Genomic DNA, 16,455 nt, shown 5'->3' with positions numbered 1-16,455 from the left:
TCCCTCCTGACACCTCTTATTCCACAGCAGCACTGTCCAATACCACAAGCAACTGTAATTGAGCCTGCCTTTGTAATGCAACTCATTTGGCATCCTTCAGCAAATCTCAAACCACAACAGCCTTAACTGTACCACTTTTCACACCAAGCAATCAGCTCTTCCTCCCCCAAGCCCATTTGACAATATAATTGTGCCCATGGATTAAATCTCATCATAAATGCAGAAGACACTTACTCCTTTATTAACAAGGTCCATTCTGACCAATTTCATCATGGACTGATCTATCAAAATTCAGCTCATGACTTGGAAACCAGCCATTTGTTCAGATGAAATTCTCGTTTACAAAAATCTCTAATTCCACTCGGGCAGCCCAAACAACCAGTGGCAATGTATTCTTTAATACCAAAAGCCTTGTATTTGTTCTTCTACCTTTAGTACCATCTCCACCTGCAAGCACCTCACCCTATTCTATCCTTTAGAACTTTAAATCAAAGTCCTGGGAAAAGCCCCTCTCGCTTCTGCATTAAATATCAGTGAATTTGGACACCACCTTCCCTCTCCTTCAATTTCTCAGATCCATTTAGCCTTAGCTTTTACAAAATCTCCCACAAACTTATCTACAGTCACCCTTATGACTGATTTTTGTGACCTCATCACTCCTGTGATGCCCAAGATTACCTCATTTCTCAACAGCAAATATCTTACTCAGCCCAACCTTCAACATTCACTCGAGAGAAAAAAGCTTCACTCAGCTCACTCACCAATTCACATCCATAACCTTCCCCCACCCGTTCTCTGATATTTCTTCCAACACATGGCTTTCAACATCATTTTTCACTAATAAATATTCACCACCTCCTGATCTATAATTTCTTCAAGAAAGTCAGAGAACGATGATAAAAATGAATATGGGGTGCACACTTGATCAGCCACCTTATATAAACTGAGTCAGGCATTACTGCAGGCAATATGCTTGCAGCAAAACAGCCCGTAGCTCCAGGGATTACTGGATTAAACAGATATGCCTAAATCCTTTTGCTATGACTGTCCTCACTTCTAATAGCAAATTCAAAGTAAGCATGGAACTCCACGTTAATGCCTTGGCCATTAAGACTCCTCAATCATTTCCCATACTCCATGAATGCAGCAACTACTCAAAATGCAGTTGTTAAACAAAAACTTCACATTTCATTTCCTTTATAAACTGAGCAAAAATATTACTGCTAAAAACTTAATGTTCAACAATGCATTGCTTCAATCATTAGAAATGTAAGGGTTATTTAATTTTACACAATATTAGGAATTACTCAATAAACATACTATTATTCCAGCAAAATATTTGCTGGAAGACATTTACAGTACATTATTGACAAGCAAGAGAAGGTACACATCTATAGAGCTTTGAAGAATAGGTAGTGACAACAGTGACTAAATTAATCTTATTAAATTCCTCAGCATTAATGAGGTAAATGACAACGTCAGGGAAAACAACAGGATAGACAAACTCATTTAAAAAACCAGGAGCGCTTTATGAGAAACCCCAAATACAAGATGGAGCGCCACAGGAGGTCCATTCATCAGAATTAATGTAAATAGATTCAGAAGGCCTGCTGTGGCAACAAGAATCTTATCAGTCAACATATCGGACAAACACGCCCTCTGGTTTATCTCTGAGGCTAAAACCAGTTATTACTTCAACAAAGTGAGGCATAATATCAAACTATTGCAACAACCTTTTTTGTTTCGCCACTAAAGACAAAAAGCAAGTTTGCCTACATAACACATAAAAGGAAATAATTTTAAAATTCCATCTAACAGACTGCATCCAATTTAGCATAAACTGTGAATTTCTTTTCAAAATGTAAGTTGTACCTTTAGGCAAGTATTCAAAAATAATAGGATTATCATCTCCCGGTTGATCAGACTTGACAGATAAGAAGTTATGCTTGCTCAGAAGTGCAGCTCTCAAGTTGGCCACTGTAGATGCCTGCTGTTCTTCTTTTACGGAGGCAACAAACTGAGAAAGGTAATTTGATTCTACGCCAGTTAGTGGCTCCTCTGGATTCGGACAGAAATCGGGTCTGTCTCCTCGATTATCTGAACTACTTGGTTCAGTGACATCCACACCTAGGAAACATAAGCAAGTTAGTAAGCTATGAGAGCTATTTTTAATTACAGAAATTTAACGAGCCTATTTAAATTAATCTTCATGCAAAATATATTAATGCTATTCAAGTAAACAGATCAAGAACCTGAACATAAGCAGCTTACAGGATTGTTAAAATAGACAAGTACAATACAATTTGATTCTTCTCTGAAACAAATTAGAACAATTTCTAAATGAACATCTGCCAAAATGGAAACAATCATCCATTTCCAGGAGTCGAGTAGATGAGTTAGGACATTGGTGGTAGATAGCTGCTGATTTCAAGTACCAGCTTTTAAGTCGATAATCAATTTTCTGCAAGAACAACATACAACAAATTGTTACTTTTCTTGAGGGGAAAAGGTGAAGGTACTGTTGTAAGAAATGTTGCCAAGTTGCGTACAGAGTAGCCTCACAAATCATGAAGGATTACTAATATTGGCTTGGAACTCCTTTGCAATAATGTTAATGGACCTTCCACTCCCAAGGCAAGAGCAATGCTTCAGTGTAGCATTTCATCTAAAACACAACCCCTCAAGGCAGTTCAGCACTCCTTCAGCACCGAAGTGGAGGGTTCATCTTGATTCAGCACTCAAACCTCTCAAGCCAGGCATCATGACATGAGCTTCTGACTTAAGGGCCAGCGCATTACCACTGAGTCTTAAGTGACGTCATAGATAAATTTAATACATTAGAAGAAATCAATGTAAACATTTCAGGATACTACAGATACTGGATTTCATTAGTTTACAAAAATGTCAGTGATAAGTAATGACAAACATCATTGGATTCAATATTTATTTACATGAAATAGATTTAGTACATCAAGTTGGAAGAACACACTTGCATCTTATTAAACAAAAGCCTTGGGAAGTGGGCTTGCTTGCTGACATTACAAGACTAACTACAGATGTTCCAGATGGTGAATGGGTTCTGTTCTGGAGTATTCAAGTCAGAACACAATGCAGGAGAACATAATAGAGCCAATCGTAAGTACAAGAAATGTTCCTATTTCAGGTCATTAAAATTTCATTCCTGTATGAGACTGTGTTCATAATTACAAGAGTTCGTAAGGTGGGCTTTCACAGATCGGGGACCTACAGTATGCTCTAAAAAGAAACACATTATATGCTAATGTACTTCACAACTAATGAGCAGGGCTACAGCAGTATTATTATAACTGCAGGTTCCTTGTTACATGAGTGATTGTTGCTTTGGCATTTAAATTGATAGTTTATAAACAAGTGTTAGATTAGATACCCTACAATATGGAAACAGGCCCTTCAGCCCAGCAAGTCCACACCGACCCTCTAAAGAGCAACCCACCCAGACCCATTCCTCCACTCTATATTTACCCCTGACTAATGCATCTAACACTATGAGCAATTTAGCATGGTCAATTCACCTGGCCTGCACATCTTGCGATTGTGGGAGGAAACCGGAGCACCCCTAGGAAACCCACACAGACACAGGGAGAATGTGCAAACTCCACACAGTCGCCCGAGGCAGAATCGAACCCAGGCTCCTGGCGATGTGAGGTAGCAGAGCTAACCACTGAGCCACTGTGCCACAACGTTTGGCCTGTACTTGTGGGTTAAAAGTAAGTTAAATCTACAGTCCAATCGAAATACAATTACAGTTAGATTTTTTTTTTATTAATCATGTCAGCTATATAAAAAGTTAATGAATCAAGAGCAGAAGGCCACCATTTGGACCCTTTCGCCTGATCCGTCACTTAATACGATTATGGTTGACCCAAGTTATGACCTTAAATCCACATTCTTGCCTACCCCTGGAAAAAATCTGAAACAAGAGGTCAAACGTTATCTCTGGCTAAAAAGCAAATGACACCACTTCAATCTCTTCGTGGGGCAAAGGATTACAAAAACCCATGATCTGCAAAAAACATACCTTCTCATGATCTTAAATAGGACACCTAATTTTTTTTTTTAACAAGTGCCTCAGAATCCTAGTGATAGTTTATTATACATGACTGTTCTAAAATCAATGCAGCTGATTCAAGACTTAAGTTTAATTTAGCCTCATTAAAAACACAAAAAATAAAATCACAAAATTTATTAATTAAAGCGTGGGTGAGCATGTGTCAAATTAACTATAGTGTCAGTAATATCAATGATAAATGAAAAGCTGTATACAAATTTCTTTAAAGTGTTGACTGCTAATACCATTTGAGTAATCCGTACCAAAATAACATCCAGGACAAAAATATGGCAGAATTTGATTCAATAAGCTCGCTCAGTGTTGTACAACTAGAAGTGGTAACAGAAATAAAGAGGAGGAAACCCAGTGAGGAATTTACAAAGAAAAATTAAGAATGTTCAAATCTAGTAATCAGCAGTTAGCTAGTAAACAATGAGCACAAGGGTGCTCGTGATCAGAACTCAAAATTGAGATTTGTTTAGCCAATTTTGGTTGAGCTTAAATTCAGAGGGGAGAACGTGGGAGGTGCGGACTGAAGTTGAGGGATAACAGCATAGATTAAGGCTTTAGCAACACATCAGCTGGAGCAGGAGTGGAGTTGCATGAAGCCATGGAATAAAAGGGACACTAGCAGTATGGACATCATGTTAGCTGAACGACAGAAAACAGCAGTGCTGAACGGCTATTTTTCAGAATGGAAGATGGTACACTGCATGATTCCCAAAGGATCAGAACTATGGCTACTGGTCTTCTTGAAAGATATGCACTTGTGGGTAAAAGGCTTAATTTCAAAAGCTGCAGTTAAATGCAAAGTTTGAAAGTATTTTCAACTGTGAGAATAGATTCGTGGTGAGGAAGCCCAAATAAAGAGAGAAAAAAAAGGAAGATAGACAAAGAGATTGTTTGCAATCGTTGCAGGAAACAAGGAGTGAGGATGTATAGTTAAGGATATGCCTGCCCAAAAATGTTGCCTTTACTATAGCTAGCACATTTTCAACTATTCATTGTCCCCAGTATCACCTATCTAGCTTCTGTTCCTTAGCTTACTGTTAACAAGCCTTTGGTCTGCATATCCTTTTCTCTCTCTCTGGGTTCTCTTCACCCCCCATTCCACTGTCATCGAAGCTGTTTTTAATTCTGAAGGAGGGTTATAGGATTCAAAACAATAACTGTTTCCTCTCCACAAATGCTGTCAGGCCTGCTGAGTTTCTCCAGAAATATATGTTTATGCATGTTTCAGATCTCCAGTGTCTCAGTTCTTTGTTTTATTGCCATCTTTGTGATACAGTAAATATCTAATCAGGGTCAAATACAATATTAAAATTACAAATGTTGTGATACAGCATCAGAAAGGTCTCAGGGAAACAGATAGATTCAACAGGTGAATTTATGATAAGGATCACAGAAAATAATTTAAATCTTGAGTATTTAGGTAGAAGACAATTTCTGTTCATCGAACACCAAAGCCATCTAACACATTAGAAGTATGCAAGAGAAAGGAGGGATAGTGGAAAGATACAGTTCAATTTTGTCACTGAGCAAAAAGGAAGACTAATTGTGTTTTCCATGCCAATTATTTAATTCCCACAAAATCATGGCACAGGCAATAGGATTACAGAGTACTGAAATTAATGGTAAGATTCCTGGTAGTGCTGATGAGTAGAGAGATCTGTGTCCATGTACACAGATCCCTGAAAGTTACCACCCAGGTTGACAGGGTTGTTAAGATGGCATACACAATGTGTTAGCTTTTCTTGGTGGAGGGATTGTTTTTTGGAGCCACGAGGTCATGCTGCAGCTGTACAAAACTCTCGTTGCGGCCAGGAGAAAGTGAGGTCTGCAGATGCTGGAGATCAAAGTTGAAACTTTATTGCTGGAACAGCACAGCAGGTCAGGCAGCATCCAGGGAACAGGAGATTCGACGTTTCGGGCACAGGCCCTTCTTCAGGAATGAGCAGAACAGAAACAGAATCCCCAAGTGGAAAATGAAGTGTTGTTCTTTGAACTTGCGTTAAGGAACACTGCAACAGATCTGGGACAGAAATGTTGGTGTAGGAACACAGTGGTGTGTTGAAGTGGAGGCAGTGGGAAACTCTGGGTCATGTTTTACAGACAGAGTGTAGGTGTTCAGCAAAGCGGTCATCAAATCTGTGTTTCATCTCCCCCGATATACAGGAGACCACATTCTGAGCAGTGAATGAAATAAATGAGTTGAGAGAAGTGCAGGTAAGCTGCTGCTTCACCTGGAAGGTGTGCCTGAGGCCTTGGATACTGAGGTTGGAGGAAGTAAATCGGCAAGTAAGTCACCTTGTGCAAGACCAACCCCTTCCCACAAACGTCACTTCAATATATTACCACCTTTCCTGAGCTGTTAACAGTTCTGATGAAGAATCGCCAGACTCGAAATATTATCTTGCTTTCAAAGAACACAGAACATTACAGCACAGTCCAGGCTCTCTGACCCTCAATGTTGTGCTGACCTGTGAAACCAGCCTGAAGCTGAACTAACCTGCATTGTTGCATTATCATCCATATGTTTATCCAATGGCCATTTAAAAAGACATTAAAGTCGGTGAGTCTACTACAGTTGCAGGCAGGGAGTTTCACGCCATTACTACTCTCTGAGTAAAGAAACTACCCCTCTGACATCTGTCCTATATCTATCACCGCTCAATTTAAAGCTATGTCCTCTCATGCTAGCCATCACTATCCGAGGAAAACGTCTCTCTCTGCTAACACTATCTAATCCTCTGATCATCTTTCACATCTCTATTAAGTCACCTCTCAACCTCTTCCTTCTAACGAAAACAGCCTCAGGTCGGAGTCGGTTGGTTTGTAGTAGATGTCCGTGTTGATTCGGTCGCCTGAGATAGAAACAGAAAGGTCTAGGAAGGGGAGGGAGGAGTCCGAGACTGTCCAGGTGAATTTGAGGTCGGGGTGGAAGGTGTTAGTGTAGTGGATGAACTGTTCAACCTCCTCGTGGGAGCACGAGGTAGCACTTGCAGTATTGCATAAGTTCTGGTCACTATTATACGAAGGACATGGAAGCTTTGGAAATGGTTCAGAGGAGATTTACTAGTATATTGCCAGGTACGGTGGGGGGGGGGGCTTATGAGACAAGGTTGAGGGACTGGAGGCTGTTCTCGTTAGTGAGAAGGAGGTTGAGAGGTGACTATGAGACATACATGATCAGAGGATTAGATAGGGTGGACAGTGAGAGCCTTTTTCCTCAAATGGTGATGGCTAGCACAAAGGGACATAGCTTTAAATTGAGGGGTGATACATGTAGGACAGATGTCAGAGGTAGTTTCTTTAATCAGAGTAGTAGGGGCGTGGAAAGCACTGCCTTCAACAGGAGTAGACTCGCCAACTTAAAAGATATTTCCATAGTCATTGGATAAAGATATGGATGAAAATGGAATAGTGTGGAATAGATAGGCTTCAAATTGGTCCCACTGATCGGTACAACATTGAGGGCTGAAGGGCCTTTACTCCACTGTAATGTTCTATGGTCCTCAAGATCGTATCAGCTTAACCATCTTCAGCTGCTACATCAACATCCTCTCCTCTCATTAATTAACACCGAATATCTGTCCATCCTGAATGTTCAAATTCATCTAAAATTCCTCAGATGATTCTGCATGCAGGCAGAAACGGCTGTATAACTCGTCTGACTTTAGAATTTCTGTTGAAATGTGGCCAGTAACGCAACACTAGGCATCACCAAAGTCGCATATATGACCAGCTTCCCTTAACACTCAAAAGCACAGCTGCACCGCAGCACCATTTTCCACCATCCACAATGAACGAAGCAGTGTTACAAAAGGTACACTTTTCACATGATCTGTAGAACAGCTCAATAAATTGAATACCTCATCTTGAATATTCACTTCCTCCATTAGCAACAAAGCATTGTTTCAGTGTGCACCTCAACAAAATAGATTGGAAAAATCAAAGCCTTTTTAGCAACTCTAACTCACAATCGTGAACACCAAGAAAATAGGCAACTAGCAGAGTGGAATGACAAAACCTCCAAATGCCCCACATTACATGGTGCTGTTCCTTCATTTTCAATTGGCTAAAATACCTGGAATATCCCAACAGGACTTTGGGCACATCTACACCATGCAGACTGCACTAGTTCAATGAGGTACTCACCATATCATTCTCAAGGACAACTGAGGATGCAAAATTTTACTTATCTTGACAACAAGGTCTACATCTGATGAGTGAATTTTTAAAAAAACTAGAAACCAATGCTCTTCTCAGACAATGTTGAGGGTGGCATATCGATGGCAAAGAAAAAAGTGAAAGCCTTGGGGTCATCTGAAATAACATATCATCAGGAAAGAAGCCAATGCTGGCGTTTCTCTGGCCACTAGTGGGTTGTTTAGAATGCAACATGGTGGGTGCAACCCCATTCGGATGAATAACATGGGAAATGGTGTGGTTAACTGCAGCAAAGTCTGCAACCAGGCCAAAATGCATAGCCTGCCACCATTGTAGTCTGATGGGTTGTAATTCACGACTTTGATTCAAGCAGTCTCAGTACTGTAGCAAGAGCAGAACTCTAATTGAAGGCATTTGACAATGAATTTCAGAAGAGGCAAGGTGTGAAAACCAACAGCTTATTTGAAAAATTGAAATAACAGTTAGATTGCGATGGACTGATAATTTAAAAGCAGAGGGATCAGGAGGGAGTTCTGTTCACCACCATCCACCATACTCCCCTCCATTTCCTCCATCACCAACCTCCTCCCCCCAACACACAGACAGAGAAGTTGCAAATTTGAAGGGATGGGTGAACAGTGCTCAAGGAGGAGAGAATCGTCAACATTATCAGTTAACAGTGAGCCTCGAAATGAAGTTGAGTAGTCAACAATTCACTGGGAGTGGGGTTACAACGAGCAGTTAATGCGTTTCATGGTCAAATAAATTAAAAACAGAAGATAGGACTAACAGTGTAGAATCCAACTTCAGGTACAGAGAAAGAGGATTCATGCAAGAAGCTGGGCCCACTGAGTAGGCAAGGCAGGGAAGCAACAGAGGCAGATGAAAGAACTGCTTCAATCTTATGGATTTGCTCGTCATTATGCTCCTTACACTTGGCTGTTGGATATCAGATTAGAGGCAATAGGAGAGAGGAGTGTATAATGCCAGAGTATCCACTGCATTCCAGAAAAAATCTGGAACTTTAAACTTTTGTAGATTAAAGCTAGATAATTAAGTTGTAATAAACTTCAAATATTTATCAAAAATTAATGCATTTCTTCACTGACCATTATAGTGGCAGATACAAAAGGCTCTCCTGCAAATTTATTGCATTAATTAACTCTTGTAAAATCTAGTCATGTGCTAATCTAATTTAAACACCCGTGCTATTCAAATTCCATGCCTTCAACATAACTGCACTCTTCATGTACATCAATATTCTATGTAGAAATCGTTTCACTCAATTTTACTGTCTACCTTGCATCAGCAAAGATCAGACCAGCTTTTTATAACTCAAAGTTCCAAACCTAAAAATGCAACACACATGCTCAAAGTTTGCTGCTGGGCCATTAAACTTCAAATCATTTGAACATGGGATGTAAAAGAACCAAAAGTATGTTTAAACAATCACAAAGACTAAACACATGTCAAACCAGATTCAACATTCTTTGCAATCATAGCTGATCATGTGAAACAACAGGTCTCAAGATTAACATCAAGGAGAACATTTAGCAACAATACTAAGTGCAAAAGTAAACACATTGTTAACAAATCCTCAAAAACTGCTCGAACAATTTTCTTAAGGTTTCTATATAATGAGAAGTGTAAATGTTAGCAATGTTGGGAGAATCTAGGAAAGACATCAGACTTCACTTGCGCAAATTTTTCTGATACTGGATTAGTGGTGTTGGAAGAGCACAGCAGTTCAGGCAGCATCCAAGGAGCAGTGAAATCGACATTTCGGGCAAAAGCCCTTCATCAATTTTTCTGATAGTCCATTTTTGCCTTGTCTTTTTGTTCATCTCTCTGCTCAACTCCCAACCTGCCTATTAACTACAACCTACATTTGAAGCAATTTTACTCTTATTGTAGTACTGTACAAAGTAGCACTGCTACTGGGCAAAACTTATCAACTCACCAACAATTCAGAAAGAAGTCTTCAGAAACCACTGATCGTGGGGGTTCAGAGTAGCAGGTGGCCAGCAGGTGAAACAAAAATGAAGCAAAACATTCAATGCTGGGATAAAGATAACTTACTATGAATATAGATATAGATTAATCATTCACACCTTAGAAGTATTCCTTTTGAGGAGATGGAGGGTAAAATCCATCTGGCTGATTTCTAAGGACAGATTCCCAACAAAATGCAGTCATCGCTTTTGCTGGGAACGATCAAAGAATTTTGGAAATTTAATTTATTGCACACAGTATACTCTATTACGTTACCCAAGATCACAAATCCACATCAACAGTTAGTACCCAAGGCTGCAGACTGGCATTTTGCATTTATCTTTCTGTGATACAGTAAGATTCCACACCACAACCTGTGGATAATTTGAAAGATTGATTTGCTTTGCACAATGTTGACACTAAGTATCAATGTTGAGTTTTGCACCTGTTAAACAATGGTGGGACTAGATGGGGTTGGGATATCTGGTCGGCATCGACAGGTTGGACTATGACTCGAAATGGAAAACAACAAACATACAAGTAGTTCCAAGACAGCCATGTTGATATTCAGCAATATGCAAGTGAGAATACATCCATTCACTTTGGGATGCAAGAACTGAAAGCCCATTAACTATGCCAATGATTAGACTCGGTGAAAGATTGACAAAGTTCCTGACCCGCAAACTGAAATCTACACTAAGATTTTAATGTTCTATAAGACGTACACTTCGGTGCCACCTGAGCAAAAACAGCAAGAGAATTTGGAAGTCAAGATCAAATCATTGAGAAAATAATTTACTGACATTCAAGTCCAGATCATGAGTAGTCAGTTTATTTCCTGTCTGGCATTCAGGAGCCCAGGCCTCTCCTGAAAATTCTTCGCCCAAATTATCTTTGACTACTGTTTTTCATGCTTATCTCCTATCTCCCTGATCATCTGCCCTCTGCCCAGAACAACCATATTTCAGAAAAGCCTCAGCTTCATTCCCTTATAACCAACTCAAGTTGAATGAATTAACTCATGAGAAACCTTTCTGCCACCTCAGTGTCAATTTTTGCCAGAGGAAATTCCTGACTACCACCTCTTTCTCCCATTTCAAAAATCCTAAAGTTTTCATCATCTCAAAGCTTTGTAAATCTACTCACTCCTAAGTCAAGCTCAGAATTGGCCCAGCAAGCAGCACCAAGCAGAGGAAATTGTCTCAAGTCAACAAACTTGCATTGCTATTGGTGTACTTCCTATTAACAAACTTGAATGCATCAGAAGTTAAGATTATTAACAAACTTGCTTACTGAAAAATCAATGTAAGGATGCAAGACATAGTTGAATATTAAAAAGGCAACATGGAGTGGCTAATGCTGCTGTTAAAAGGCTTTTAATTAAAGCAATGGAATTTACACTTGCGTTAAGGGGGGTTTCCGATATCAATTTTCCAAATAAAGCCAACAGGGAGTTACCGTATATACTCATCCAAAAGTCAGATTTTTTTAAGACTATTGTTAAAGGTTCAATTTATAGGGCCGACTATTACACGGAGACTAGTTTTGAGGGGCTCAAATTCATGCTGAGTTTGAAATACCATATTATTAACAAGTCAATTTGATCGTTCAACTAATCCTGGGTAAAGAAGAAAAACACAATGAATTACAGGAAAGGTAATTACTGGATAAAAGCAAGAGAAACAAAAATGAATTACTGGTAGTAAATTTGCTTTATATATACATCTGGTCAAAGATTCATTGAAATCCTGCAAAATTACATTGTTCAACAACGTCATGGCCTAGTATAATGGCACACTTTAAATGAAACATTTATGAAATGCTGAATGTGTAAGCATCTTGAACATTACCGCCAAATCCTTCTGTTTCCATTTACTCTCATACGTAATGAAACTCAGCAACATTAACAAATTTGTCAAAGATATAAAGATATATGCAGCTAATATATCTCACTTTTATTCAGATATTATGGCACAATTAAAATGATCAAACTTTTAACGATATTAACTTTTGGACGTGCAGAGGAACCTCAATAATCTTAAGGACACGGGCAGAGAGTATTTTGTTCAGTTAAATCGAATTCCAGATAATCCAATGCCAGATAACAATTTAAACCAAGTATTGGGACCTTGCGATCTTGCCGGATAATCAAAAGCCAGACAATCGAGTTTGCTCTGCAAAGTGAGCAAAGTGTGAAAAGTACCAATAGACTTAGTACCAGTCTGAATGAATCAAAATGTGCTGTTATAAACCAAGTCGGCTAAGCAGAGTTATGAATAAGTGAATGAATAAAGACGTAATATCGTAAACAAAAAGCGATAAGTAGAGTTACTGGCATGTGATTTTGTTTAAGTGGGTTTATGGGAACATGCAATTTCCTTTGTAAGAGGTTCATAATGCGATAAAGTAGGGTCAACTTTTACACAAGATAGATGTAAAATACAAAATATTTTGGCCAAAAATAAGGGGTCGGCTTTTACACGAGATTGACTTTTACACAAGTATATACGGTACTTTTATTTAACAAAGAGCTGTAAAGTTTCAGTTGTTAGAATTCAGAGAAAAGCATAATAAATAGAAATCTCTCATTTAATTTACTTTAAAAGATTTTGTATTGCGATAAACGATGTGCTATATCACAAAATATTGAAATATATTTCTGTCCACTGACAACTATTAACCATGAAAGAAGGACAAATTCCTTTCCTAACTCTCATTCCTGAGAAAGAAATTATGCAAGTAAATTCAATTAATTTCTAATTAATTCAGTGTACCAACATGCAACTAAATCAACATCTCACAAATAAACATTCTTTACTGTGCCATTTTGATGGTTTGAAGAAGAAATTTGGGGTTAATATGAAAACTAGCCAAAGTTAAACAAAGGCAGGAAATGACAGAACTACTAAAACCTGTGACTTGTTTTTCTCTCAAATGAAGTTCAGAGCCTCAGAGATCAGGGTTCAATTCCCACCTCAGGTGACCGTCTGTGTGGAGTTTGCACATTCTCCCAGTGTCCGCGTGGGTTTCCTCCCACAGTCCAAAAATTGTGCAGGTTAGGTGAATTGGCCATGCTAAATTGTCCGTAGTGTTCGGTGAAGGGGTAAATGTAGGGGAATGGGTCTGGGTGGGTTGTGCTTCGGCGGGTCGGTGTGGACTTGTTGGGCCGAAGGGCCAGTTTCCACACTAAGTCATCTAGTCTAATAATCTCCACATGAGTATTTATATCTGTAGTTCACTGGGAATGCTTCAGAGACCTCAGGGAGGACTGAAGGGCATAAGCTCAGATATTGAGCTAAGAGAAAGATATAATATGAATCCGATCAGGGAAAGTATGACTGGATAGGGTGGTATGATCCCAGCTCATGTTATTACTGTACAAGTCAGAGTTGAGAGCGTGGTGCTGGAAAAGCACAGCAGGTCAGGCAGCATCCAACGAGCAGGAGAAGTGATGTTTCGGGCATAAGCCCTTCATCAGGAATTCCTGATGTGCTTTTCCAGCACCACACTCTCGACACTGACCTTCAGATCTGCAGTCCTCACTTTCTCCTTATCCAGATGCCAGACTGGCTGGATAAAACACATTTTTGTTATTTAACAAGGTGTTCTTTCATCAAAGGCTTTGCTACAGATTTGGTTGCAACAATAAAAATAAAGATTAAGCAAAAGAAATGAAAATAAAATTATCTCCACCTAACATAACTTGAAATATTTTGAAATGCATCATAAAACACACTATTCATCTGGCCCAATAGCAGCCCTTTACTGTACTTAAATACCAAAAGGAGAGGTCTCTTCTCTATCACATCTATAGGCTTGAGTCAATTCTTACTTTAAATTCCTAGTCTTGAGTCCTTGATGGCCTCGTCCTTGAGTATTCACTCAAATGAGTTTAGACTTTATCAGCTTCAAATAATCCCTTCAGGGTTCTAACTAAACATTTCTGATCTGGAACTTTCTAACTAAATTCCTTACATTGATGTAAACTATTCCCTAACACTTCTAAGCTATCTTCTTTCTTCAAAGAAAACTGCTGTACACATTTAACATCCACCAGGACTTGCGCTAACTGAAATCAAAAGGCCTTCCAAGCAATGGTTGTTTTTCCGAAAGACAAAAAACTAAATCCTTCAACAGGATGTTTAAATAGCCTTCATTGATTTTCTGTCTGTCTGTAAAATACACCCACTTGAAACAATGTCCCATTACACACAAACAAATCTCTTGTAATTTTTTTTTTAAATCACAACTCCAGAATAATCAAACTAGTTAATCATTAAATCTCCTCAGAGACCAAACTCCACATGCTCATTAGTTCAAAATCCAATCACTAAAATACATGACATTAATACATACATAAAATAAACTTTACATCACACAGTGAGCTGGGATCTTCAACTCATCAAGCTGGATGGTTGGAAGAAAACGGAGCTTTGCAAGGACAGATACAGGACATTATGAACGCCAATTTCAATTTGAGAAAGCAACTCGTATTGAACCATTGTCCTCAACTTAAAGAGCAATTACACAGCATTATGAAGAAACTTGTTTAAAGCGGCAGCATGGTGGCTCAGTGGTTAGCACTGCTGTCTCATAGGACCAGGCACCCGGTTCAATTCCAGCCTCAGACAACTGTGTGGAGTTTACACATTTTCCCCATGTCTGCATAGGTTTCCTTCCACAGTCCAAAGTTGTACAGGTTCGGTGAATTGTCCGTGCTGCATTGCCCAGTGTTCAGGACTATGTAGGTTAGGTGCATTAGTCAGGGGTAAATATCAAATAATAGTTTCGGGGAAATACAGCCTGGAGAGCATAATCAGCGATATTAATGAAGTACTATACAGTAATATCTCCAGTGCAAAATTTTGTCAACTATTCCAGACAGTTGTATCTGACTGAATTGTTCTGGCAAGATGTGAAATTCTGGACTTACTAATTAGATGGATTATCAATTGTTTGGGAATTGTAATAGGTGTCAAAATGACCAGCAAAACACAAGATTCTAAGCACTAGCTAAAAGTACATTTGTGGAAGGACATTGCTGAGGAGCTGCTCTGATCAGCACATTTTCACTATCTATGGAAAAACTCATGCTTAAATATTAGTCCAAATCTTAAAAGATAATACCTGCACAGATTACATGTAATTGCTTCCAAACAGAACAAATTTCTGTCAATATTTTAAACTCATGTAAATCTTAGTAACTTGCCATCCTTAAGCAACACAATACTGTTCAGTAATTCCATGAAATATTCTGTGTATTTTGCCACTGTTGGATGCTCAAAAAACATTTAAGTGAATGCCCATGTTCACATTACTGTCACCCTGTTTCTGTATAAGTCGAAGCAAACACTCAGACACAGTATGGCTCTACCTTCTTCATCTTTATTCCAAGCCCTGGAGACAGCGTGATCGACCATGTTCACAAAGACATGAGTTCACAGTCTTCTCTCGAACAGCAGTCTCTTAAGGAGTTACATAGTCACTTACAGGGAGCAACATCCTCATCTATATTGACTGGGTGACCATTACAATTCGAAAGCATCAACAGTAAAGATTAAGCCATCTGGCATTACACAATAGATATTATTTGGAGATGCCGGTGTTAGACTGGGGTGTACAAAGTTAAAAATCACACAACACCAGGTTACATTCCAACAGGTTTAACTGGAAGCACACTAGCTTTTGGAGCGCCGCTCCTTCATTAGGTGATAATGCCTGATGAAGGATCGGCGCTCCGAAAGCTAGTGTGCTTCCAATTAAACCTGTTGGATTATGACGTTACGCTTTAACCATGAAGGGACGTTACGCTTTAACCATGAAGGATCCGTGTATAACTTTGGATCACCAGAAAAGGCTAAGGAATTCTTGGACTCTCTTAGATAAACTGTAAGACATAATGGATGTTGGTCTGCCTTTCCCCCCGCTTTGGTTTATATCCCCCCCTTGTTTTTTTTCTCTTACCTTACTGTTTAATATTATCATAGGGGGGTGGGGAGAGGGATTTGATTTTCTCCCCGCCCTTGGGGTTGTTTTCTGTTATTATTTTATGTATATATGAGGGATGTATGTATATGTGTGTATATATATAACCACCTCCCCCCACCAACATTAACCAAACCCCCAGATTTTTTATATATATATATATATTATATATAAAATCTGGGGGGGGGGGGGGGGGGGGGGGGTGGTTACCTTATTCAATT

General features: G+C 39.1%; 1 protein-coding gene across 3 annotated transcripts in view; it reads right to left on the bottom strand.

Annotated features, from left to right (window-relative positions):
* LOC122560143 (zinc finger and BTB domain-containing protein 46-like) overlaps window positions 1-16,455 on the bottom strand; it is a 105,052-nt gene that overhangs the window by 45,885 nt on the left and 42,712 nt on the right. For all 3 annotated transcript variants that reach the window (XM_043710445.1, XM_043710448.1, XM_043710447.1), the window contains exon 4: window positions 1,873-2,127. In XM_043710445.1, coding sequence (XP_043566380.1) covers window positions 1,873-2,127 — 255 coding nt within the window. The remainder of the gene's footprint in view (window positions 1-1,872; window positions 2,128-16,455) is intronic.

This window comes from Chiloscyllium plagiosum, chromosome 20 (assembly GCF_004010195.1).
Source record: "Chiloscyllium plagiosum isolate BGI_BamShark_2017 chromosome 20, ASM401019v2, whole genome shotgun sequence".
Taxonomy (NCBI): Eukaryota; Metazoa; Chordata; class Chondrichthyes; order Orectolobiformes; family Hemiscylliidae; genus Chiloscyllium; species Chiloscyllium plagiosum.
The sequence above is the reverse complement of the archived record's forward strand: the minus strand, read 5'-3'. Positions and strand labels throughout refer to the sequence as shown.